This window comes from Colossoma macropomum, unplaced genomic scaffold (genome assembly GCF_904425465.1).
Source record: "Colossoma macropomum unplaced genomic scaffold, Colossoma_macropomum, whole genome shotgun sequence".
In the NCBI taxonomy this organism is placed as follows: Eukaryota; Metazoa; Chordata; class Actinopteri; order Characiformes; family Serrasalmidae; genus Colossoma; species Colossoma macropomum.
This window is the reverse complement of record NW_023494806.1, coordinates 7,635,120-7,661,512: the sequence shown is the minus strand read 5'-3', so window position 1 is coordinate 7,661,512 and position 26,393 is coordinate 7,635,120. Positions and strand designations below refer to the sequence as shown.

General features: G+C 39.1%; 1 protein-coding gene across 1 annotated transcript in view; it reads left to right on the top strand.

Moving 5' to 3' along the window:
- The first annotated feature begins 22,080 nt into the window (after positions 1 to 22,080).
- LOC118827319 (calcium-binding protein 7) overlaps positions 22,081 to 26,393 on the top strand; it is a 48,227-nt gene continuing 43,914 nt past the window's right edge. The window contains exon 1 of the mRNA XM_036598630.1: positions 22,081 to 22,617. Coding sequence (XP_036454523.1) covers positions 22,509 to 22,617 — 109 coding nt within the window. The 5' untranslated portion in view covers positions 22,081 to 22,508. The remainder of the gene's footprint in view (positions 22,618 to 26,393) is intronic.

Below are 26,393 nucleotides of genomic sequence, written 5' to 3'. Positions count from 1 at the left end.
CATGGACAAAAGTATTGGGACACCTACACGTTACACCTACAGGAGCTTTAATGACATCCCATTCTAAACCCATATGTATTAATATAGTGTTGGTCCCCTCTTTGCAGCTATAAGAGCTTCCACTCTTCTGGGAAGCTTTCTACAAGATTTTGTAGAGTGTCTTGGGAGTTTTTGCCTATTTATTCAGAAGAGCATTTGTGAGGTCAGACACTGATGTTGGGACGAGAGGGCCTGGCTCACAATCTCCGTTCTAGTTCATCCCAAAGGTGTTGGATGAGGTTGTGGTCAGGGCTCTGTGAGGGCCAGTCAAGTTCTTTCACACCAGACTCACCCAGCCATGACTTTATGGAACTTGCTTTGTGCACTGGAGCACAGTTATGCTGGAACAGAAAAGGTTCTTCCCCAAACTGTTCCCACAAAGGTGGAATCATACAATTGTCCAAAATGTCTTGGGATGCTTGGGATAACAAATATATTAGTTACTATTTTAAAATACGACTCTACAATACTGCATGTGTGGTTTTATGTATTGAAAAAATGTACCTAATTCATATTTACAAGATCATGTTACAGCCTCTTTTCATCCCTGATTGAAACAGGCCATTTTTGTCACGGTGCCTTTAAGGCCAATGCAAATATATGCAGATGATCTCTTCTCTGTACTGTGTCTCATTATGGCAGTCCAAGCTGAAACACTCCTTACAACTTCAATGTGAAGGGGCAGAGATGACTGAACGGGCAGATGTATAGTCATAAGCAAACGTTTGTGCACCCTGGGTCAAATTTTGTCATGTTGATTTGTGAAAATGTATACATTGAACACACTTCTGTACATTTTAATGCACAATTACTGTTGATTTGCAGAATTGAACGTATTGGAAAATGATTAAAAAATAAAATATGGCTTGTGCAAAAAGTCATTTCCCCCATATACAATAAACTCAGCAAATACATTCTTCCCTAAAATTTGCAGAAAGTTCCATATTTAAATTTGTTAAATTTCAACAAAACATTTTGTACATTTTTGCAGATGGCTGTGTGTAAATCTGTCTGCTCTAGCAAAATTATTCATGTTTTTCATATATGGATTGTATGGACTGAGGACTAAATGGAACATTTTGAAACTTTAGCTATGTTTAAAGTGAATGTGATTCCTTCAGTTAAGACATGTTCCTGGATCAATATCCTTTTGCTGCTTCTGGAACAACATTTCTTTGTGATATCATCAGTGTGTGCCTTCTGCTCTTCCCTGAATGAAATCAGTTAAAGGGTGCTTTCTCAGTAGTTTGTACACTCCAACATTAGCTAAGACTTTGAAAAATTCCCTCTGAAGTGTACAATTTTGCAGAGAGTTGAAGAACCACGAAACTCATTTCTTTTCCTAAAAATGACTTCATCTTCATTTTCACCATCTTGATTCAGGACAATCATCTGCATGTCGATCCTGGATAGATTTACTAATGTTGATTGAGGACCATAGTTTTCATGTTGATCTTGGACAGATTTACTAATTGATACAGGACTGTATCTTCATGTTGACCCAGGAAATATTCTAATTTATTCAGGACTGTCATCTTTACATTGATCCTGGATAGATTCTGATTTTGTCAGGACAGTCATCTTCATGTTGATCCTGGGTAGATTTTTTCGCTTGATTCAGGACCATAATTTTCATTTTGATCCTGGATAGATTTACTAATGTTGACTCAGGACCATAATTTTCATGTTGATCCTGGATATATTTACAAATGTTGATTCAGGACCGTAATTTTCAAGTTGATCTTGCATATTTTTTCTTATGTTGATTCAGGATCATCACTTTTTATGTTGATCTGGGATATATTTACTAATGTTGATTCAGGACCATCATCTTCATGTTGATCCTGGAAAGATTTACTAATGTTGATTCAGGACCATTATTTACTTGTTGATCTTGGATATATTTAATAATGTTAATTTAGGACCATAATTCTCATGTTGATCTTGGATATTTGGGACCATCATCTTCATGTTGATCCTGGAAAGATTTACCAATGTTGATTCAGAACCATCATTTTTATGCTGATCCTGGATGTATTTGCTAATCTTGATTCAGGACCATCATTTGCTTGTTGATCTTAGATATATTTAATAATGTTAATTTAGGAGCATAATTTTCATGTTGATCCTGGATAGATTTACTACTACTAATTCAGGACCATAATCTTCATGTTTGCCCTGGAAGGATTTACTAGTTGATCCTGGAAAGATTTAAAAATGTCGTTTTAGGACCATCATTTTCATGTTGATTCTGGAAAGATTCTAATGCATACAGGACTATCATCATGTTGATCTTGGAAGGATTTTCAAATGTTGTTTCAGGACTATTATCTTAATTTTGATCCTGGATAGATTTACCTGTTTATTTTGGCAATGGATGGCAATGACTGGTTAAAAGGAATGTGGTTTCATGACAAATGCAGAAATATTGATTCATGAATGTGTATTACCTGAGGAAATCATGTTTAACCAAAATTTACATGTTACATCAAACTCTTTCATTTCAAAAAGTGAGGAAAATGTGGCTGTCCATGACAGGGGCCCTTTAATAATGCAGGTTGTGTTTGTTTTCTTTTTCTCTCTTTGTTGAGATGAAGCGCTGCATGGGTTTTTTTTTCTTTCCCAGGCCTGTCAGATTTGGTTAGCCATGTTAAAACAACTCCCACTATAATCCAAGAATTCTAACAGGTCACAACAGCTTGTGTAAAAAAAAACATCCCCAAATAGATTGCAGGCCATCGATGGGGTAGGGGGGTGGTATGGCGGACAGATGAAAGGAGTGCTGGAGAAGGAAAGAAAGAAGGGGGGAGGATGAGTGCATGACACCGCCATCCTGTCTTCTCTTCATTTCTCTGACTTTGATGTGAAAAGAGAGGGATTTTTTTTTCCCCCTCCGCTGGCTTGATTAATATTCTGGGGAGAGCAGGTACAGATCTCATGTGCTTCTAAAACCCAGGAGTGCAGATACATTTCAACAGCTTCAACTTCTTTTTATTCTCTCTCTCTCTCTCTCTCTCTCTCTCTCACTCACTCTCTCATATAAAAAGACCAACACATATCCTACAAGGCAATAAGGAAAAAGGAAAATCACACCTCTGACCATATCTTATAAAGTGCTTATGAATGATGAATAGTGAACCAAGTTACACTAGAAAAGCAGTGAATTTACTTGATTCAAATGGTACGTTTACTGCCAAAAGTAATAATTAGCTCAAAGGCAGAGCTGTGTTATGTAATATCCTTTATTGATCTGAAAATTATGTACACATTTCAATGAAATACATTACGTAATTCAATATATCACCTTTCTCAATAACCTTTTAAACAATGAACCACATTTGGGCCACATTTTCAACTGAACATGAAACTCTGGAATAGCCACAGGCCTCTGAAGTCGCTATCATCTTATAGTCAGCGAAATGACCACATGAGGAACTTCATCCCCTGTGGTATATGTTTTGCTCTTACATGACCAGAGGTTTTTACATCGTTGAAATAGGATAGGATCAACCTCATCAAAATGCCCTACACAAACCAGCAAGCTTTGAAAAATATGGTGATTAATTTGCCTTGGCGGTGGTAACCTACACTTTGCTGAAGTTGCTATATGAAGGAGTTGAACTACAGTATTATACTCATTGTCATGCATTGTCATTTCAGTGTTAGTTTGTTTGTACCATGAATGTATTGACATTCATATTGCGACTACTTAATGACCTTTTAATTTAGAGGATCAAGGAAGATTTAAGGGAAAAATACTACTCATTCATGCAACTATCTAATCAGCCAATCGTGTGGCAGCAGTGCGGTGCATTAAATCACGCAGATACGGTCCAGCAGCTTCAGGTAATGTTCAAATCAACCATCAGAATGGGGAAAAAAGTCATCTCAATGATTTTGATTGAGGCATGATTGTTGGTGCCAGACAGACTGGTTTGAATATTTCTATAACTGCTGATCTGGGATTTTCATGCAAAACAGTCTCAACAGATTACTCAGAATGGTGCAGGAAAGAAAAACATCTTGTGAGTGTCAGTTCTGCAGATGGAAATGCCTTGTTGATGAGAGATGTCAACAGAGAATGGCCTGACTGGTTCGAGCTGACAGAAAGGCTATGGTAACTTAGATGACCACTATGTACAACTGTGGTGAGCAGTAAAGCAATTCAGAATGCACAATATGTCAAACCTTGAGGTGGATGGGCTACAACAGCAGAAGACCACTCTGGGTTCCACTTCTGTCAGGAAAGAACAGAAAGCTAAAGCTGCAATGGGCACAGGCTCACCAAAACTGGGCAGTTGAAGACTGGAAAAACATAGCCTGGTCTGATGAATGTTGATTTCTGCCGATTTCTGCAGATGGTATGGTCAGAATGTGGTGCAAGCAGCATGAGTGCATAAACCCAACCTGCTTTGTGTCAACAGTCCAGGCTGGTGGAGGTGGTGTAATGGTGTGGCGTTTGTTTTCTTGGCACATTTTGGGCCCATTAAAACTAACCAATCATCGCATAGACAAAAACCCCTAAGACCAAGAATTCTTTACATATAGGCATACCATCAAATACATAATTGCACATAATTTCAGAATTCAATTATCTTACGTTAACCTACATCACTCTGATTTGTATTGTTGGCTACAGGGAAAGAGGTATAAGTTTAGATGTGATAGGGATCATGAAGTGACCAAGCTTTATATGTCCTCATTCAACTTCAATTTTCCGTAGATAAACTCATTGTACACTTTATTAGAACATCCTACTCTGTACTTCCACTGACTGGCCACTTTATTAGAAACTCCTACCCTGTCCTTCCACCTTAAATGTTCACTATATAGGTGCACAATTACAGACTGTAGCCCATCTGTAGCCCATCTGCTGCCCACTTGGACCTCATTCACCATCAGTCAGTTTCTGACTACAGGACCACTGTTGACTAGATATTATTTGGTAGTGGACCAATCTGGCATAGCAGTGTTTCTGTTTTTTCTAGTAGGTTGAGAGTGGTCCACCAACATAAACATACAGCCAGAGGTGGTTCTTTGGTCAGAAACTGATGACTGATGAAAGGCTAGAGGATGGCTAACACAAACTGTGCATCAACAGATGGGCACCCAGCAAGGTCAAGCAACAAGCTAGGGGTTTCTAATAAAGAGGCCCTTGACTTTACGGATACATATTGCTTCCTTCTCCTCATTACCTTCTTAGATCTTGACACTACCCCCTGCCCCTAGCTGCAGGCTATGTAGCGGTGGCAGCCTGGTGTGCCAAACTTTGAGGGCAGGTCCCAGGGCAGATGTATAATAGCTATTTAAAAGCTCACAGGCTGTCTCTGTCATTACAGAGCGAGACAGAGAGCGAGAGAGAGACAGAGAGAGAGAGCCCAGCAGCATAAACACTAATGCTCCCACACATCATCTCCCAGGCTGATGGATGTCGAGGCAGAGCGGAGCATCGCCTGCAGGTGAATGCCGAGATGAGACGGAGCTGGGCCTGAATGCACAATGAGGGGAGATGATTGCTAATGAACTACGAGGGGAAAACGAGAGCGATCTCCACCATCATATTCACATTACTGCTGCCTGCATTGTAAAGCTGGAGTTGCCGCTAGTTTATTGATCATTAACTTGCCTGTGGGTTTGCGATCTGATGAGCTGTGAATAAATTCATAAGGGATAAAATCAATGATTGATGGCTGGAGGTGGTTGTTAGTTGCGCAAGAAGAGGATGGATTGTTTACTATTTTCATTAATCCTCTGACATTTTACGATTTTTTTCCCAGTCATGTCATCCAAATGAAGCGAAGCCTGCCATCAAATCTGACAACTGTTACACCGTAACGCAGCATTAACAGGCTATTAGCCAATTATTCTTTGTTGGGAATACATCCTTCCGCTCAGTCTTAGATAATAAGCCTAGTGATGCCAAAGCCGCTACAAATATGTTAGTCATGCGTCGAGAAATAAAAGTGGTGGAGTTGCTTTTTATAGGCAACGTTTTGAAACATGTCTATTTCCATCACTCAGTGAGTAAGCTGCTGGTGTGTACCCTCGTCTGCTCCGTCTGAAAGAATCAACACTGCCGTTTCCTAAGCTTTTGCCCTGAATAGCTTCAAAGGCTAAACTTGAACACAGATGGCTTGTTATTTTAAATCAGCGGATCTGGTCTCCATCACACAGGGGAGGCCGCTTGATTTCCTCTCCTTCGATCGCTTATTTGTCGGCACTGTGGAACGAAGGTTGTTTTTTTTTTTTTTATTTACTTCTCTCCACATCTGAAAAGGTTACACTCGCTTCCTCGTCCAAGATCCAGCCTTTTTCCTCTGGATCCCCAGAGGTCCCCGAACAGCCGAGCGGAACTTCAAACGGAACCGGACGTCCTGCAGCGACCTCCTCCCTCGCATGGAAGGGGGAGGCAAAGTGTTAAGGCTGATTTATACCTCTGTGAGGAAGCACATGAACATATTAGCATAGAGAAGGGGTTTATGGGTAATCATAAGTCACAGAGGACCAACGTGCCGCCAAAAATTTCAACTCTGCATCATGCAAATCTGTATTATGCAAACATTGATGTTTGCCTTAGGATTGAACCCAAAATAGAGCCCAGGATAAAAATATTGTTGTCAAAAGAAAATCTTATCAGTAACTTATAGGAGAAAAAAAAAAAAATCTTATTTTAATGTTTGTTAATGTAATGTGGTTTTATTCCATTTGGACTATTTCTATTGCTCCATTCATGGCTGCCAGACTTTTCAGTTGACTTTTCAAAGTCAACTGTTCCAACCACTGTTTCCAAACTGCATAGACCGCTGACCAATAGATATCGCGTAGTCATTTTATAGTTATCGTCACGTCCGTATAAGGAACTAAGCTGGTTTTCCCTGTGGGAAAAATGAATGATGCTTTAGTAAATCGCAGAACAAAAATGTTTCAAAGCTCGTCTGTTATCTTCTGAAATACATACATTTTTTGGTAAGACTTTATTCGGAGTGGTCCTTTGTAGATGATTAATAAATTCTTAACAGAGTATCAGTAACACACCAACAACATATCAGTGAAGTAGCAGTAGTGAAGCATCTGAATACATTGAGGTAAATATCTTGTAGATGTTCTGTTGATACATTACTTACATTAAGTAGATGTATTGTTAATATGTTACTTCTTTTACACAAAACCTTACCTTACCAAATTTACCCAACACCTAACCCTAACCCTGGTGTTAATCCTAACCTTAATCTCAACCCAAAACCGAATCCTAACCCTAATGTGTTTTTGACATGTTACTGAGAGTCTGTTGAGTGTTTGTTTCATCTAAAAGGACCACTCAAAATAAAGAGTCACCCGTTTTTCCTCTGAACGTTGCATGGCCCTCTGAATTATGAGGTCATTTAGTAGCCAAATGACAAACATTGCTACATGCAACACTGTTGGACACTGAACTCATAAAACTGGTAAGTTCACCAAACTACCCCACACAAACCAGCGAGCTTATGTGTTAAGGACTTTGGCAGTAGTAACCAGTAATAATAGTATGCAAGGCTTTCTTTACTTCTTCATTGCATTTTGTCATTTACAATCTATTTTTTCTTGACCACAGCCTAACAGAAGACTTTTCCTTGATTTGAAAACCAATTTCTAAGTTTCTTTCTTGTTTTCTGTACATTATTTTGAACCTTAGCATATATATATATATATATATATATATATATATATATATATATATATATATATATATATATATATATATATATATATCCTTTATCCTATATATAATCCTTTGCTCTGTATTTTGTTAATTTCCATTTTAGGCCTTATCTCAACCCCACTGCTACTGTATGAACTGTATGAACCTCCCTACTCAACTAATTGGTGTTTGCTTGACCCAGAGATTCTCAGCGTGGCGGAGGTACAGTGCTTGAAAGTTTGTGAACCCTTTAGAATTTTTTATATTTCTGCATGAATTTAACCTAAAACTTCACACAAGTCCTGAAAGTACATAAAGAGAACCAAATTAAACAAATGAGACAAAAATATTAGCCTGTTTTGCTGCATCTGGGCCAGGATGGATGCCAGCATTGATGAACTCTGAATGATACCAGCAAATTCTAAAGGAAAATGTCAGGACATCTGTCTGTGAGCTGAAACTCAAGAGAATGTGGGTCATTCAGCAAGACAACAATCCTAAGCACACAAGTTCTACCAAAGAATGGTTAAAGAAGAATAAAGTGAATGTTTTGGAATGGCCAAGTCAAAGTCTTGACCTTAATCCCATAGAAATGTTGTGGAAGGACCTGAAGTAGTTCATGGGAGGAAACCCACCAACATAACAGAGCTGAAGCTGTTTTGTACAGAGGAATGGGCTAAAATTCCACCAACACGATATGCAGGATCTAATCTACAGTTACTGGAAACCTCTAGTTCCAGTTATTGCTGCACAAGAGGGTCACACCAGATACTGAAAGCGAAGGTCCACATACTTTTGCCACTCATAGATATGTAATATTGGATCATTTTCCTCAGTAAATAAATGACCAAGTGTAAAATTTGTGTGTAATTTTTTTATTTGGTTCTCTTTAGCTACTACTAGGACTTGTGAAAATCAAGTTTCGAGACAAATTTATGCAGAAAATTCTAAAGCGTTCACAAGCTTTCAAGCACCACTGTATTGGAGGCACACATGCACCTCCTCTGTGAGCTTCAATTCCCATAACCTCTCTGTGTCTCTACACAAATACATGTATGGCATCTTTACAGAAGTGTAAATCAGCCTTTAGCAAACAGGCAGGAATTGGTAAACAGGATGCTGGGGCTGGTTAGAGGACTCTAGCTCTGCTCCTCTTGGCAGCTCCACAGCACTTCTCTTTGATACCTTTCTTCCTCTCGTTTCCACCCAGCATCCAGCCCTGTCAGCTTGAGGCGGAGAAAGGAGGGTGCAGAGAGGATTACAGTCTGCTTGACCAGGCTCAGCTGTTTTCAAACAAGCAAGGGAACAATCCCCTGAGGACTATCCTGCAGCTCTCCTGGACCTGACCCACTCTACCTTCCATTGATCTCTCGGCAAATAAAATGTAGAACTCGCCTTTTTTATTGTTCCAAGAACAAATCCATTGTTGTTTTTTCCCCACTTCCTCTATACACTTCACTCGTGGTCCCATGGCTCGCATTTCAGTGGTCCTGCAGTTTAATTCAGTTCTCAGTGAACAGGTCACTGCGTTTACCCTTCTGCCCTTTCGGAAGGCGGCACTCACAGAACTGTGCTGCAGACAAAACAAGCTTTAGCCCTTTATGAGTGATCTGTGACCAGGTTTGCTTGCTATTAGGCCAGAGATCATTTAAACACAGAAAATAAAGAGCTGTCACCATCACAGTGAAAAAAGACATTTCATATTTTTAGCTAGGATAGTTATTGTAGATTGTAAGTTCCCTAGAAATGCAAAATAACCTGAAAATTGTATTTGAAATTGGTTTACGTATTTGAACATATTTGTACCTTTTCAGAACCTAATGTTTTAAAACAGAACAGTACAATAAAAAGCCTAGAGACGAGACGGGGTGTGTGGAGTCAATACAAAAGAAAATATAATTTCAATGGATTATGGTACAATTATGTTCCCTGACTACAGGTACTGAGATGTACCCTTGAAGGTACCACCCCAGTGACAAGAGGCGGACTGCCCCACTGACAGTTTCATACCTTTTTTTCTGAGAGTGTGTTTGAATTTCTTTTTTAAATATTGGGTACAGTTAATGATCATAATGTCACATGTCTTTATGATAATTGAGATCCAGTCCCTTTTGCTTCATCTGCCTTGATCGGGTGCCCACTGCTTGCCAACCTTCTGGATCAGTCTGACCACCACAGAGCTTCCTGCTGTAAACAGTAAACTTTGACTTGACTTTAATCAGACTTTTATGTGTCCACATAAGTCCAAACCTCAGACAACCTCTACCAGAAATACAGGGATCTCTATAAAGATCATCCAGGCACAAGAACAGTTTCTTTCTGCCAGCCATTAAGCTATTGAATGAATATTCAAATAGGTCATCTGCCTAAACATCCCAGACACCACATACTCTGAACTGTATAATATTCAATAATAGTTTTGTAATAGAAAATAAGAAGGCCTATTGTTCTATTGTTGTATGTGAGCACTGTGCCATAGCAATTGCATCGTTAATGAGCATTGTAACCTGAATAGAAAGTCCTTGTGTGTGCAAGCACACTTGACCAGCTGACCAGTTATGCGTTTATAAGAATCAGAATTCCTATGACACCATTTGAATTTAGAATGTTTCTAAAACTGTATTAAAAAGGACCACATCACAGAAAACTGAATGTTGTGACACTAAACCATGAACACATTGACATCCTGTATGACTGCCCATTAAGCCTACAGCAGCACTGCCTACCCATTTGAATTGAAGTGCTACCTAGTTTTTGAATGAGGCATGATACAGGGCAGCCAATCATAAAAGAGATCATTTGCATATATCTTAGTAACAAAATCAGCTTGTGAAATTCTAAAGGATAAAGAGAGGTTGAATATTGGTCATATAAAAATGATTTATAAATCTGATTTATAAATTTTATGTATATAAAGTACATAAAACCACACAAATATTATAAATGTAACAGATTCAGGGAAATAAAACACAAGAAAAATGTAAACATGGCCACTTTAGAAGGATGTTTTTTTTCTTTCTTTTAGAAAATCCCTTTTATTAAGTGTACAATAGTCCTCTGGGTTTTGCTGTGTTCCATCTCTGTGATGACTGATATCTCGAACCACTGAACTGGACAGAAGAAACAGACAGGCTGAACTGTAAACTGGGCACAAAGCCGCCTGCCTGGACCGCCAAACTCACTGATGCACTTGACAGTGTTGCACGGTTGCTGGTTTGAGAAGATTCAGGCACAAGTGGTCCATTCTGCTAGTCTGGATTAGTTTTAGGCTACTGTTAGAGGACAGAGCTCTGTTACACTCTTAGGAAAAGATTTAAAATCACAAAATAAAAGTTCTTTTGAAAAGGTTCTTTAGAGAACCACATACAACAGGTTTCCACTTTTTCAAATGAACAATTGAAAAGGGAATTCCACAGGTCTTCTTCTCTCTTTCTGGATAATCAATCGGTTAAGATATAAAACAAAGTCATTCAGAGAGGTTAGATGTGCCACTCTGAAGAAATATATTGAGTTAGAATTGTTTACAGTGGTGGGATTAGGAACCAAAAAGTTTTAGGTCACAAATAAACTAAAATAATGTCTATAATGTCTTATAGTTTTAAGAAGGTTTTGGCCCTAAATGTATATTTTTAAAGGCCATTCATTGTGGAGAGATTCAGGCAAAATAGTTCTCAAAGAAAACATACTTTTCAGGTTTGTCATTATTGTACCATTATCAACATTACATATACAAACTCAGAAGACACGTGTACGCTCACAGAACAAAAGGTATCATCACTGGGGTGGGACCCTCAAGGGTACATCTCAGTACCTTTAGTCAGGGAACATAACTGTATAATAATACACTAAAATTATATTTTCTAAGCTGTACTGACTCCACACACCCCGTCTCGTCTCCAGGCTTTTTATTTTACTGTTCTGTTTTAAAACATTAGGTCATGAAAAAGATACAAATACGTACTTTTCACCTGGGAAAACTTATTTAAGGTTCACAATGAGACCTTAAAACCGCTGTTGTACCTCTGAGGGTACATTTACATTGTTTGCCCCTTGATGAACAAAAAATGTACCTGCACAGAACCTTTATTCCTAACAGTGTAGGTTCACTGGTGATTTTTGATTGTAAATAAAATGGCTATATTTGTGCTGTAGACATTGTGACCCCTGGTTCCTATCAGTACCACTGTAAAGTAATCTGAGTCAGTGAGTTTCTCTATCTTAATGACTAAATTATAAAGAAATACAAGGAATCAAGTATAGATTTTACTTATAACCAATGCCTTTACTGAAGAACCCATGAAGAACCTCCTTTTTAAGGGCATAGATGACCAGTCATTAAATAGCATAATGAGGTAAAATGTTTAAGAGGCTTCATTATGATAACTATTTTTAGCACATGGAGATTTTTTTTGTCAAGATAAACCAGGTTCCTGATGTGTTGAATACACTCTTAAAAGGATAGTTCTTTAGTAAAGGGTTCTATATAGCACAAAAAGGGTTCTTTTATCATTACAATGTCAAGCTTGTTACAATAGAAGAACCCTTTTTGGTGCTATACAGAACCATTTTCAAGAAGCTTCTATAGAACCATCTACAGCACATTCTTTATTAATCTGAAGAACCTTTTCATCATGCAATGAACCCTTTAATCATGCAAAGGGTTCTTTGAGTGTTCATCGTTCTATATAGGACCATTTTCTTTACTAAAGAACCCTTGAAGAACCATCTTTAAGTGTGTACATCATATTTAGATAACGAGCTGCACTCTTAAAAATGATGGTTCTTCGAGGGTTCTTTAGTAATGAAAGTGGTTCTATGTAGAACTTTGAACACTTCAAGAACACGTTACATGAAAATATACATTTTGGGCCAAAACCTTCTTAAAACTATAAGACATTATTGACATTATTTTAGTTCATTTATTACCTAAAACATTTCGGTTCCTAATCCCACCACTGTAAACAATTCTAACTCAATATATTTCTTTGGAACGGCACATTTAACCTCTCTGAATGACTTTGTTTATATCTTAACTGACTGATTCTCCAGAAATTTTGAAAGATCTGTGGATTCCCCTTTAAATGGTCCTTCTCTATGATGGGAAACCTGTTGTATGTGGTTCTCTAAAGAACCTTTTCAAAAGAACTTTTATTTTGTGATTTTAAATCTTTTCCTAAGAGTGTAACAGAGCTCTGTCCTCTAACAGTAGCCTAAAACTAATCCAGACTAGCAGAACAGACCACTCGTGCCTGAATCTTCTCAAACCAGCAACCGTGCAACACTGTCAAGTGCATCAGTGAGTTTGGAGGTCAATGCAGGCGGCTTTGTGCCCAGTTTACAGTTCAGCCTGTCTGTTTCTTCTGTCCAGTTCAGTGGTTTGAGATATCAGTCATCACAGAGATGGAACACAGCAAAACCCAGAGGACTATTGTACACTTAATAAAAGGGATTTTCTAAAAGAAAGAAAAAAAACATTCTTCTAAAGTGGCCATGTTTACATTTTTCTTGTTTTATTTCCCTGAATCTGTTACATTTATAATGTTTGTGTGGTTTTATGTACTAAACAGATTTATAAATAATTTTTATATGACCAATATTCAACCTCTCTTTATCCTTTAGAATTTCACAAGCTGATTTTGTTACTAAGATATATGCAAATGATCTCTTTTATGATTGGCTGCCCTGTACCATGCCTCATTCAAAAACTAAGTAGCACTTCAATTCAAATGGGTAGGCAGTGCTGCTGTAGGCTTAGTGGGCAGTCATACAGGATGTCAATGTGTTCATGGTTTAGTGTCACAACATTCAGTTTTCTGTGATGTGGTCCTTTTAATACAGTTTTAGAAACATTCTAAATTCAAATGGTGTCATAGGAATTCTGATTCTTATAAACGCATAACTGGTCAGCTGGTCAAGTGTGCTTGCACACACAAGGACTTTGATGCAATTGCTATGGCACAGTGCTCACATACAACAGTAGAACAATAGGCCTTATTATTTTCTATTACAAAACTGTTATTGAATATTGTACAGTTCAGAGTATGTGGTGTCTGTGGTGTCAAAGTGTTTTTTGCATCATTAAATGTTCTATACATCACCAAAAAAAGTTCTTCTTTTGTTACAAGCTTGTATCGTGACAATAGCAGAACCTTTTCTGGTGCCATATAGAACCCTTTTCAAAAAAGAATGCAGTAACACTTTCTATGAATGTCACCTTTGTAAGCATCTATAAACACATTCATAACATGTTATAATGCATTCATAAGACATTATAAACATAGCTATAAATATTTATAAAAATGCATTACACAAGATAGCCATGTTTATTATGCATTATGAATTGTTAACATAATACATTATAAGTACGGATCATAACAAATTATAAGAGCTCATAAGTCGTATTTGTCCACTCTAAGTAAAGTGAAGCGTACTGTACTAAAGCTTCCTCCAGTGTTAAGAGTGAGGCTTCAAGTTGAAGTATTTACTGAAGGATTTACTGAAACACTTCAACATACAAAGTACATTACAGGCTTCCAATATCAGATTTTAAACTATTGCTGCCATCAGTGTTTTACCCAATGTGGGAAAGTCAATGTACACCACCGTTAGCTTGGTATTTGTCTTTGCTTTACACTCTCCAAGCTTGCACTGACTTCTTTGACACTGACAGTATAACATGTTATAACAGTGTCAAAGAAGTCAGTCCCAGCTTGGAGAGTGCAAAGCAAAGACAATTACCAAGCTAACGGTGGTGTACATTGACTTTCCCACATTGGGTAAAGCACTGATGGCAACCCTAGTTTAAACTCTGACATTTGAAGCCTGTAATGTACTTTACTGTGTATGTTTTAGTGTTTCAGTAAATCCTTCAGTAAATACTTCAACTTGAAGACTCACTCTTAACACTGGAGGAAGCTTTAGTACAGTACGCTTCACTTTACTTAGAGCGGACAAATACAACTTATGAGCTCTTATAATTTGATATGATCAGTACTTATAATGTATTATGTAAACAATTCATAATGCATAATAAGCATGGCTATAACGTGTAATGCATATTTATAAATATTTATAGCTATGTTTATAATGCCTTATGAATGAATTATAACATGTTATGAATGTGTTTATAGATGCTTATAAAGGTGACATTCATAGAAAGTGTTACCAAGAATGCTTTGATCATGCAAAGGGTTTTTTTTGAGTGTTCATAGTTCATAGAGTGTGTATAGCACCACTTTCTTAACAAAAGAATCCTTGAAGAACTATCATTTTTAAGAGTGTCGTTAACAAGTTTTTCTTTTTATTTCCTTTGTGAGCAACATTGTGTTGACTGAGAACCACATGCATTCAGTTTGTTCCTGAAAGAAGACAACAATGCAAAGCTCACTCTCTTGTTTTCTATTGGCCCAAATTTCTGAGGACCTATTATTTTATTTTATATGATTTACACCAATTATAACGAGTCTGTAAACAGCGATCAATAAATGGTAACTGCATAGTGTAACACTCCAAAACTGATCATATGCTCGTGGACAAAATTAGAAAAAGAGGCTTTACTGATGGAAACACTTTCCAAACTCGTAGTCAAATCACAGGCAATGGTCAGATCCAAAACACAAAAAGACTAACATAACCAGAAGGCAGACAAAATCCAAAAGGGCAGAGACAAAAAGCAGGGTCAAAAATCCAGAAGAACAAGTAGGCAACACAAGAAAAACCACTTAGTCGCTAACAAGAAAGCAATACCTCACGAAGCCTGGGCTTTAAATACTAACTATCATTGGTCACATAAACAAGGAAGACAGGTGAAACTTATCAGTATTCTGGTGAAGTGGAACGATGATAGGTTGTGGAATGAGAGTCAGCAGTCACGTGATCCCCAAGGGAGTTCTGGGAGTAGGAGTTCTCAGATAGAGCTGATCCGGATGGATGTGTGACACATAAACTGTACAGTAACAAACAGCTGATAGGATGTCAGTCCTTTATGCCATCATTATTATTTTTTTTATTTATTTATACCAATAGATTCTTTTTCTCCTTTTCCATCTAAAGTTGGCTGCTTTCGCAAATGTCTCCTCAAAAAGAACAACGCTGCCCATCGTTTTTCTTGACCTACAGTTGTAGGATTATTCTTTTGCTGGTGCATTTTGTTTATTCCAACTTGTTCACAAACTTCAGGGAAATTCAATACTGTGAAACATATTGTGTACGATGAAAATGGCTTGAAGTACCATGATGGTATTTTTTATGCCATTTCGCCCACTCTTACATGAAATAGCAGAATCCTCTTTGAATTTTTAGCCAGAATCTGTGGGTCAGGGAGAGAGTGGAGGACTCATCAGTGAAGTAAATGAGTCATGCAGGGAACGTGGACATATGTGGACAAGAACAGTTCTCATCAGTGAAGTCTGTGGAAGCAAATCATGGAGGTGGTATAGTATCTAGAGAGCGCCTATTCCTTTTAATGGGATTTGCTCAGTGGTGCATGAACCACTGGAAGTGTGTCTTGAACGCAGCCATCTTTGCTTCATGGTGACTTTCTTCTGGCACCACTGTACACTCTTCAACTCTCTTCAACTCAGTGGTCAAAAGCCAAGCTTGGGCACACGATTGGTCCTCTGCAGTCATGCATGAGCAATGATATAAAAGCCAAGACACAAGAACAAAATAAGCTACATATTTAATTAATTTGATCTCATTTAAAAGAAATGCATGGAGCCCTGATGGTTACATCCTGTATAAATAAAAATAATGTGTGACCATGCCACATTTACATGTGGGAATGAGATCCTAATGCATGGCCACGACTTAGTAAGGTGTGGGAATGAGATGATTAAGTCATGACCATGACTTAGTAAGGCATGGGAACAAGATCATGCCTTATTAACCTGTGGCCATGGCTTAATTATTTAATTCCTATGCCTTACCTAGTCATGGCTACGCATTAGGATCTCATTCCCATGCCTTACTAAGTCGTGGCCACGACTTAATTATCTTGTTCCCACAACTTACTAAGTCGTGGCCATGCATTATTATGATTTTTACAGTATATCACCAGCAGGGCTCCGTACAAATGAACAACATAACAAAAACAAATTAACAAACAATAACTGGAAAAAAGGTGTTTTAAATCAAGAAATAAAGAATCATAATTTGGAATGATTTTTTTTAATCATAAAAAGAAGGTAAGTTTGAAAGAAAATATATAGACAAACATGTTTTTCAGCACCTAACAGGTTAATACAACTCAGCCACTAGGACTGGACACATTTGTCCAGCTAAACCCTGTCCTAAAGTCTACAACTGCAGTTTGTGATTTGCTCAAAGCAGCAATCCGACCTAAAACTTGAGTTTAGTAAGTGATTTGTCATGTTATGCAGCATTTTGTAGCTCAGCATTGCATCCCTTCGCCTCATTGGTTTGACATTTTTCACAGAGTTTGATAGCTTTTATATCACTTTCATGTTTTCCTTTATCCATATTCTCTCACTACAACATCCAGCATGTATTAAGCAAATACATCAAAAAGCCATTAGGAATCCCTGTGGTGTCAACCAATCCTGACTCCTAGCCTAGCCACTGATATAGGATAACAAATATCATACTAGCATAAGTGTAACTCTTGATCAGGAAACAGTGAGTGCATTTACATGCCCTCAATAATCTGATCATAATCAGATTTCTGCAGTTATCTGATTATTCAAATCGTCATGTAAACGATTTCTTAGATTGGAGTAAGGTCTAGAAATCCAAAGAGAGCTGGACTTTAGCTCAGTAATCAGATTTCTCTGTGCATATGAACCCTTACTCTGATTTCTTTCAGAATTCTCAGTCTGCGCATGTGTAAAAACAGAACACAGTACCAGAAATAAGCAAGCAGCGTTGCTGTGAGGTGGCAGCAAAACACTTTCGGGCAACGCTGAAACCAAACACATCCTTGATGAAAAGATTTAAGTATTCTTCATCTTCTAGATGATGTATGTTCATATTTTTCAGGTAAAGTTGCGCAATGTTAAAAAAAGTCTTATTCTGGCTGTTTGCAAAGCAGAAATGGGATTACTGTTTGACTGAAGTAGCCCTGGAGTATCACATTATCTGATTACTCAAGTGCAGGTAAACACGTTGATCAGATTACTGACAAAATCTGATTTTCTGCAGTTAGCGGATTATTAAGTGCATATAAACACAGTCAGTTATTCTGTCTTTATTCAAAATGAACATGAGTTTTTCATCCTTTCAAGCAGGGAAAAGAAGCCAAATTGAGGTAATGTATCCATATAATAAGGTAGCTGCCTTGTTATCTGTAGCTTTTAGCTTGTCTTCCTTATCTAATGAGCTGTTTCTGTCATTTCAGTAACCCATTCTCTCCATCTTCTGCATTCATCAGCTAACAAAACAAAATTCAGAAAAGCCCTCAAATCCACCCCAAAGCATTTGTAGTTTTTTAAAAGTGCCTCCCACCTTCAAGATACAGCATCAGAAGGGGGTTTAAAGTCTTTAAACAGAGACTACTGTAGCACCGCTGTAGGATGTGAGTAGGCTTGTTTAAAACAGATGTTCTATTTTATCTTTTATACTTTATCTCTTTATGTACACACTTACATGATGTACAGCAACTCACTGAGACTGCAAGTTTGCCGATACGCATCACAACTTAGACAGCAAGTCGTAAGTGTGAAGTAGACAGAGGCCTGGTGTTTAGAGCTCACTGCCATCAACAGACTATATGCTCAACACTGCCCTCTAGTGACGGATGGACTGCATGAGATCCCAGCGTGATGGCCAGTAAAATAGAGCACCTCTCGAGGCATTTGGCCTGGCCGGTGAGAGATGGTTTTCTGTGGGCACTTCATTACTCAGCATGTGTCTCCATCCAGACACCAAGTCCGTTAGGCACTATCGACAGCCCGGTGCTGGCTGACCTTTTGAATGGGGGTCCCGTGGTGAGGGGGTTTTGTGGCGTGTGTGAATGGTAGAGAAGGTTACAGCTTCATCAGCCGTGCGTCTAAGAGGCAGGTTTTTGTTCTGCAGGTTTGTCGTGGCAGGACAGTGCCAGTGTGGGAATCAATGCGGAGCACAATGAGAAGGACGCCACGCAGAGAGGACGGCGGGGTTTTGCGGGGCGTTGCACGCTTACTTAGACAGGCTTATTTTAGAGGCTCCTTTGTGTGGTTTTGGTTGCTCTATTAAGGAATTGTTAGCTGTGGGGTTGTGAAGCTGGAATGGATGCCAATGTCTGAAAAGAGAGAGAGAGAGAGAGAGAGAGAGAGAGAGAGAGAGAGAGAGAGAGAGGTGTCTCTATGCCACTATTTATTTCAGTACCATATTGTTGCTGTCATATCAAAACCATGTAGCTTTTTCATTTATAAGTTGTAATGCTTTTTGAAGACACCATGTACATTGAGTGAGCATTTTATGATGATTGGACCAACAGAAATGGTCCAAAAACATAAAAAAATGTTTTTCCTTGTCCTATAAAATCCCCATTTTGGAGACACGAGGGTCTGTTATGACAGTATTAATACATTCACCTGCACTCAAGCACACATTTGTAAACTCAGTGTTGTTTAATTCTTTGTAGGTCTGTAGTTACAGCAGGGTTACAGCAATTAACCTCTTAAAATCCTAGGTTTATTATATCCTAACCTTGCACACACATTAGCAGCTGACCAGTGTTGGGGCTAATGCAATATAAAGTAACATATTACAGTAATGTGATTATATTTTCCTGCAACAGGTAGTGTAAAGCATTACATTTTAAATGCTTGAAATCACATTACAGCTACTTAATTAGCAAGAATGTCATTACTTGTGTTACTCATATGTCTCCATCAAAGCAACGTTAATTCTGCTTGACATTTTAATAATACAGTTCTTCTATACAGATTATCATTGTTCATAATTTGTGTGCCATAAACACAGTGAATAATCTGTCAAAGCATCAAATCAAACTAATATGAGACTGGAGGATAAAGACGCTTGTTAAAAACAGAGCCCTAAACTTACTTAAACAGGCCAGACTTCATTTCCATTCAGCTTTACATTTCACTCTTTTAGTGTGAGGTTTTCAAACAGCATCAGCCTGTCTATCTATCTATCTATCTATCTATCTATCTATCTATCTATCTATCTATCTATCTATCTATCTATCTATCTATCTATCATCAGATATAACAAACTAACAAAGCATCATTTACATTTAAGTTACGTCAAAACAATCATACTGAAAAAAAGACAGACATCAGAAAGCCAGCTTAAAGCTGTCAGTCACTACTGTGTCAGAGAGGACAGCTCTTCTTCTTTCTTCTTTGCTCGTGCCCTCTATCTCTCTATTCCTCTATCTCTCCTCATCCCTTCCCCTAAACCTCTGTGCTTATCTCACCGTCAAGGAGGGTCACACTCCTTAGAGAGCATTAAGAACAGCCAAGAGATACCCCCCTGCTGTCAGAGAGAGAGAGAGAGAGAGAGAGAGAGAGAGAGAGAAGGAGTAGAGAAGAAGAGAAAAAGATATAAATAATAAAGTATACATAAAACAATAAAGACAGAAAGAAAAATAAAGAAAGTGAGATATAGAGAAGGGAGAAAGAGAGAGAAAGCACAAAGAGAAGAGACAGAGTCAGACAGAGGAGAGATAAAGACAGAAAAGGAAAAAAGAGGAGTGAGAGAAAAACCGAGGTAAAGGAGATAGAACAAATGAGAAAAAGGAGAGAGAGAGAGAGATGGAGAAGGAAAAAGAGGGAGAAAATCAGAATGACAAAGACAGAGAGGTAGAGAGCAAGAAAGAGGAGAGAAGGAATCAGAGAAAAAGTAACAAGGGGAAGAGAGGTAGAAAGAGAAAGAAGAGAAAAGATAGAGAAAAAGAAGAAAGAGAGATAGAAAACGAAGAAACAGAAGAGAAACCAAACGGAAACAAAGAGGAGAAAGCAGAGAAGAGAGAAAGATTGAGAATCAAGACAGAGACAGAGAGAAAGGAGAGAGCAAAAGCAACAAAAGAGATGAGATAGACACACATAGAGAGAGAGAGACACACACAGAGAGAGAGAGAGAGAGAGAGAGAGAGAGAGAGAGAGAGAGAGAGAGAGAGACACTGATTGACTGATGGAGTATCTCATCTCTCTTCAACCCTGAAGCCCTTTCTTGGTCGAGGCCTCACCTGCATTTATACACCCAAAGCTGCCAACATACAACATCCATCAGCAGGAGACGGAGCACACAGGCAGTCCTTCACTCCATCCCCAAAAACGACAAGCGCAGACCAGACAGACACTCAGCTCCCATCATAGGAGTCCATCAGGTGCTGATTGGCCGCACCTGCGTCCACAGCAGCCACAGCTGGGAGTCAACAACGGCATCATTTGAGCCTTCAGATCCATCAGGGCCAGATACGCAACATAGTAATGGTGCATTATTATGCTGTATATCTGACTCTGATGGAGGGGGCACTGGCTGAAAAGAGGGGCTCTCCATGCAGGGGGCAGATTTGTAACAATGATGTGCTCGCGTGCAGCATCACTGGCAGGTGTGCCGACCACCTGCTTACAAATATGTGACCAACTATGACAGTAAAGACGATGAGACTCTGAGCCAGAGGTGATGCATTCTGATAGAAACAGCTGCAGCTTTATCAGACGCCTATGGAGCTCGCGCTGTGCACTGGCACGCGACATTATTCCGTTCACTTCCAGCACTGGTGCTCCTGCAAAGCACATTATTAATAAGCATAAACAGTGTTCAAAGTGAAATTAAAGAAGTTATTAATTTCTATTAGAAAAGCCCCCCATCCTCGCGCCATTCATGACATCGCATATATAGTTAGTATTAGTATGCGCGTGCATGCGTTTTGGTGTGTGGTGAGTGCGCGCGCGTGTATGTGTTTGCATGTGTGCGTCACCGCAGCCCGCGCAGATCGAGAGACGAGTGCGCGCGCTAGAGAGCGAGAAACGAGAACGACCTGAGTGAGAGCAGCAGCAGGACTGCACGCGCAGCACCGGAGCGAGTAACATCACCTGCCGGAGAGCACTAGAGGGGTCGTGTCAGCACGAGGGGGGTATTTTTAATCACGCTGCGGGGATATTTAACAAGCTTAAGGGCAGGGCATTAGCAGCGCGCGCATCCGGACACCGCACGCGGCTCGATGAGTCCAGAAACTCGGGCTTCGGTTTATTCGCGCTTCTGAGTGGAAAAGTGGAAAGTTTTGACCTTCCTTCCTCACGCGCGCCTCGAGAACGCAGGAAAGAGAGAGAGGGAGGGGGAAATAAAGAGAGAACGAGAGACAGAGAGAGAGAAAGAGAGAGAGAGACACACACACATATACACACACACACACACACACACACACACACACACAGAGAGAGAGAGAGAGAGAGAGAGAGAGAGGATCGTCCTCTCGCGCTGGCGTGGGTATTTCCTGCGTAAAGTAGCGTCGCCTAACAGCGGGGTGCGAGACATGGGCACGAGATCCGCGGCTCGCGCCCGCGTGGCGCCTCGGTCACCTCTCGACTGACCACGAGCTGACCTCGCTGCGCCGGTTCGCAGGTCAGTCCAGCTTAGCGCGAGCTACAGGTGTGGTGTCAGATTTGCGCGCGGAGGGGTGCAGCGCTGGAGCTTCGTCGCGCCGTTCGCGCTCATTGTCTTCATCCTCCTCCTCCTCCTCTTCCTCCTCCTCGGATGAGAGATCCGCGTGTGTCCGCGGTCCAGCCGCTCTGAAGGAGCGAAGCGGAGTGTCCGGCGTCCGGTTTTGGATCATTTATGAGGATCGCTAGCCGGGAGCCGCCGGCCGCAGCCCGCAGTCATGCCTATGCACCCCGTCACCTCCACTTTGATGTACCGGGGAATCTGCACCATCCCGGACATCCTCTCATACCGGGCTCCGGTCAACCTGCCTGAAGACGAAGTGGAGGGTGAGTCAACCCGCGGGAGAGTGTTTAGAGCGCGCAGCAGACTGACCAGGGCAGAATTAACACACAGTGTAGAATTATCACCTACTGTTCTGAATGAACACAGTGTAACACAGCACGAGTAGTGTAGAATTAACCATCAGTGTAGAATAAGCATGCTTACTTGACACCTAGAGTGTAGAATTAATACAGGCAACGGTGTAGAATTGGCACTAGAAGTGTAGAATTAAGCCTTTTAGTATAACATAAAAACTTACTATCCTAAACCAACACAAATTAGCACTAATAGTGTGAAATTAGTGCATGAACAGAAAACTTACTATTCTAAATGAACATAAATTAGCAATAACAGCCTAGAATTAGAGCATGAACAGACACCTACAGTGTAGAATTAACATTAACACCTACAGAGTAGAATTAATAATTTAAAGTGTAGACTTATAACACCTACTGTGTAGCCTTATCAGCTACAGCATAGAATTAACCCTCTATTGCATGATGTTGACTCAGGGCAACAAACTAATTTTCCTCGCTTTACAAAAACATTAAACATATTTAAAGACAATGACCAGGTTAACGATAAAGGGAAGAGTTTGAGTAAGTCAATAATATAATATTTTAATATAGAGCATTATTTTGTTATGAGAATTTGCAGAAATATGTTTGTTGCCTAAAGGCAACATTGTGCAACAGTGTAATGGATTTAGCCCATCACCAGCCAGGTCTCACCACTTCAGGGAACACGGCTCTGTATCATTTCTTCTCATTGTTGCACAATGTTGCCTCAAGGCAACATACTCCAGAAGGACCCCTGCACACATTTTTTTTGATGTTTTTGAATTAACAATCAGGTCCATTTTATGCAAGAAAAGTAGTTCAAACATCTAAAAAATGCTCTTTAAGACACTTACTGTGTAGAGTTAACATCTACAACGTGGAATTAAAACACATACTGTGTAGAATTAACAACTACAGCATAGAGTTAACAACTACAGAATCTACAGTGTTCACATTTTCAACATAGAATTAATAAACAGTATCAGATTAATAGACATAGTGTAAAATTACAACTATGTATGTAGAATTCACATCCAGTGTGGAATCTATATCTAAAGTGTAGAATTAACTACATCGATTAACAAATGCTTAATTAGCACTATGTGAATTGAATAAAATGTAGAATTAACACACACAGTGCGTTCGTCTTGCAGTCTTGCGGGCTTAATTTAGGTGAACACTGTTCACGGTGTAGGAGTTCATTCAACTCTATAAGACTGAATTCAGCACTGTTAGTTCAGGGTTTGTTCAGTACTGTGGATTTTGCTGTGCAGTTTGCAGATGTTCAGTGTTTTTTGTCCACTCACCTCATTTTCATGCTGCATAACTGAGTTACATCTGACCGAATCTCACACTAGATGGTTTGAATGTAGGGCACCTGTATCTACTCTGAATGAGCCTGTGCTGTGGGTATGGACTTACTTCTTTGCTTATAGAATGGCAAGACTGTAGTCTATTGACATTTACATACACATAGTCTTTATTTTCTTTGTTGTTGGTGGTCAGCGGTCAGCTGAGCTGTATATTTAAAGTCAGTCTCAAATCAAAATGGACCTTTTTTTACATGGTTAGTTCATGTCTCTGTTTTTTAAGCACCAATACACTGTATCAATATTCTGAACCAATAATATCATGTTTCATCTCTCCCCACCTACTATCAAGCAAAAGTGGAGCTTGGAAATACATCACAGTACAGGAGGAACTTACTCGTATTGACTTTCAGGCTCAGGATTCAGCACCACGGACAGCACCTGTTTAACCTGCACCCAATACGTCCGGCAAAACATGCACAGTTTAATAGACATTGCAACGCTTTTTTTGAGTAACGTAGGATTGTAATGCATTGGAAATACTTTCTTCCACACATATCACCCCAAAAAATCATAAGATAGAAGACGTCTATTGACATTTTGTTTAATTATAGATTGTTAATTGTCATTTCCCTGGTCTGATTAAATTTCTCTTATTTGGGTAAATTGGTTGATTTGGTCTAAGGAACCAGATCCTTTGTATTTCACCATTTAAATCATTTGTTGGCAAAGCAAAGTGGGCTTTTCTGCAGTGATGTATTTCACGCATAAAGCAAAGGGCATTTATATGTTTCTATAATAGCCATAAGTCTATGAGCCTGCCTTTCCTGACACATTGTGTTCTCGTGAAAACACAAGGCGAAAGATCAAAGACACTGATCTCAATTTTCTAAAATGTTTCTGTATTTTTTATCATGAAGAAAACCCATTCATCTGCTGATATAGTGAAAGGTCTAGATCTACACATTAATCCCTCCACCACAGGCAAACACACACACACACACTGAAATCAATTTCAATTCCATTTTTCAACTCTAGTATATTGATTTTTTTCCCCCAGGTTAAAGCAATAATTTGACTGGTTATTGAGTCGATATAATGCCTTTCAGGGCGAGTCAATTTGATACATGTTATGCTTCCATGCGGTGCATTTCTGGACTCCCTTGCTTTTCGTGGCTTGTTGGCACAAACGCGGGCGATTGTGTTCAGAGATGAGCTTAACTGATGAGCATTAGCCTTGACATGTCCCTTAATTTAACCCAAGCCCTATGACTAATGTTGCTGCCAATTCTAAAGCTCACCCTGAATCTAATCATGACCATAAAGCCATTCCAGCACTAATGTTAAAATGAATGGAAAATAGTGCAAAAAGAAAACGTGGTGTGCCATTTGTCCCAGACTGTCCCCTAAGATCGGCAGTTAGAGGAAGTCTTTTTTCAGTCTTTTTTTCTTCATTGGTATCAAGTTAATCATTTTTCAGTGTCAGGAAAAAAAGGCAGAAAACATATTAAACAGAAAATTACACAAAAGACTCAGCGATTAAATATAATATCACATTTGTTCATTCAGTCTTAGAAGTTGGTTGCATTTTCTGCTTCTTACGATCTAAGTAATCCCAAACACACCCAATGATGTTGAGGTCTGGGCGTATTGAGGGGGGGTTGTATTTCTTTTTCTCAGTAAGGGCCTCTCGACAATTACACATCCTTTCAGACCCATAGCACTGAGTTGTCTTCTCATAGTGGAGGGATGGCTGTGGATGTTTTAAGATCTAAAGCAAGGGTGGATCTTGATTTTCTCCTCTCTCTCAAAGCTGAAAGCTTTAAGTGCTGTTTATCTGATGGGGACAGTTTTGGAGGCCTGTCTGGTCTTCACGATTATTAGGAGTCTCGTTTTCTCTGTAGTTTTTAATCATTTTTTGACCTCCAGTTTTGGAAACTCCTGTTTTTTTTTACTCATTTTCCATTGATGTTTTCCTTTCATATGCAAGGGGATTATCTCATATCTAATGTACTCCTAAATATCTTCTGAAAAATGTATAACATACAAAGACCATTCTGAATGCAAATTAGATAAATGATAGTAGTAAATAGTTATTGTAAGTGTCATATGTGAATTTTGGATCAACAGGTTTTTAATTCTTCAGCTAAGCATAGGAAAATGTTTCTAAATTAATATCTGCAGTAATCAGCCATATGATATAAATGCGACCAATAGATTTTAGATAGAAAAGCATTCCTTTAAGTAGCTTCATCCAAAGTGTCTGTCCATATCGTCATGTCCAAAGACAAACAAGTATCTCCAAAATAATAACTTTACAGGAGAGGGCAAAAACCTTCTTTACTTTCAGTGTAAGTCAATGGAAAGAGGTTTTATTCTAAGCAATGTTGGAGCATTTCTATTGGTCCGATC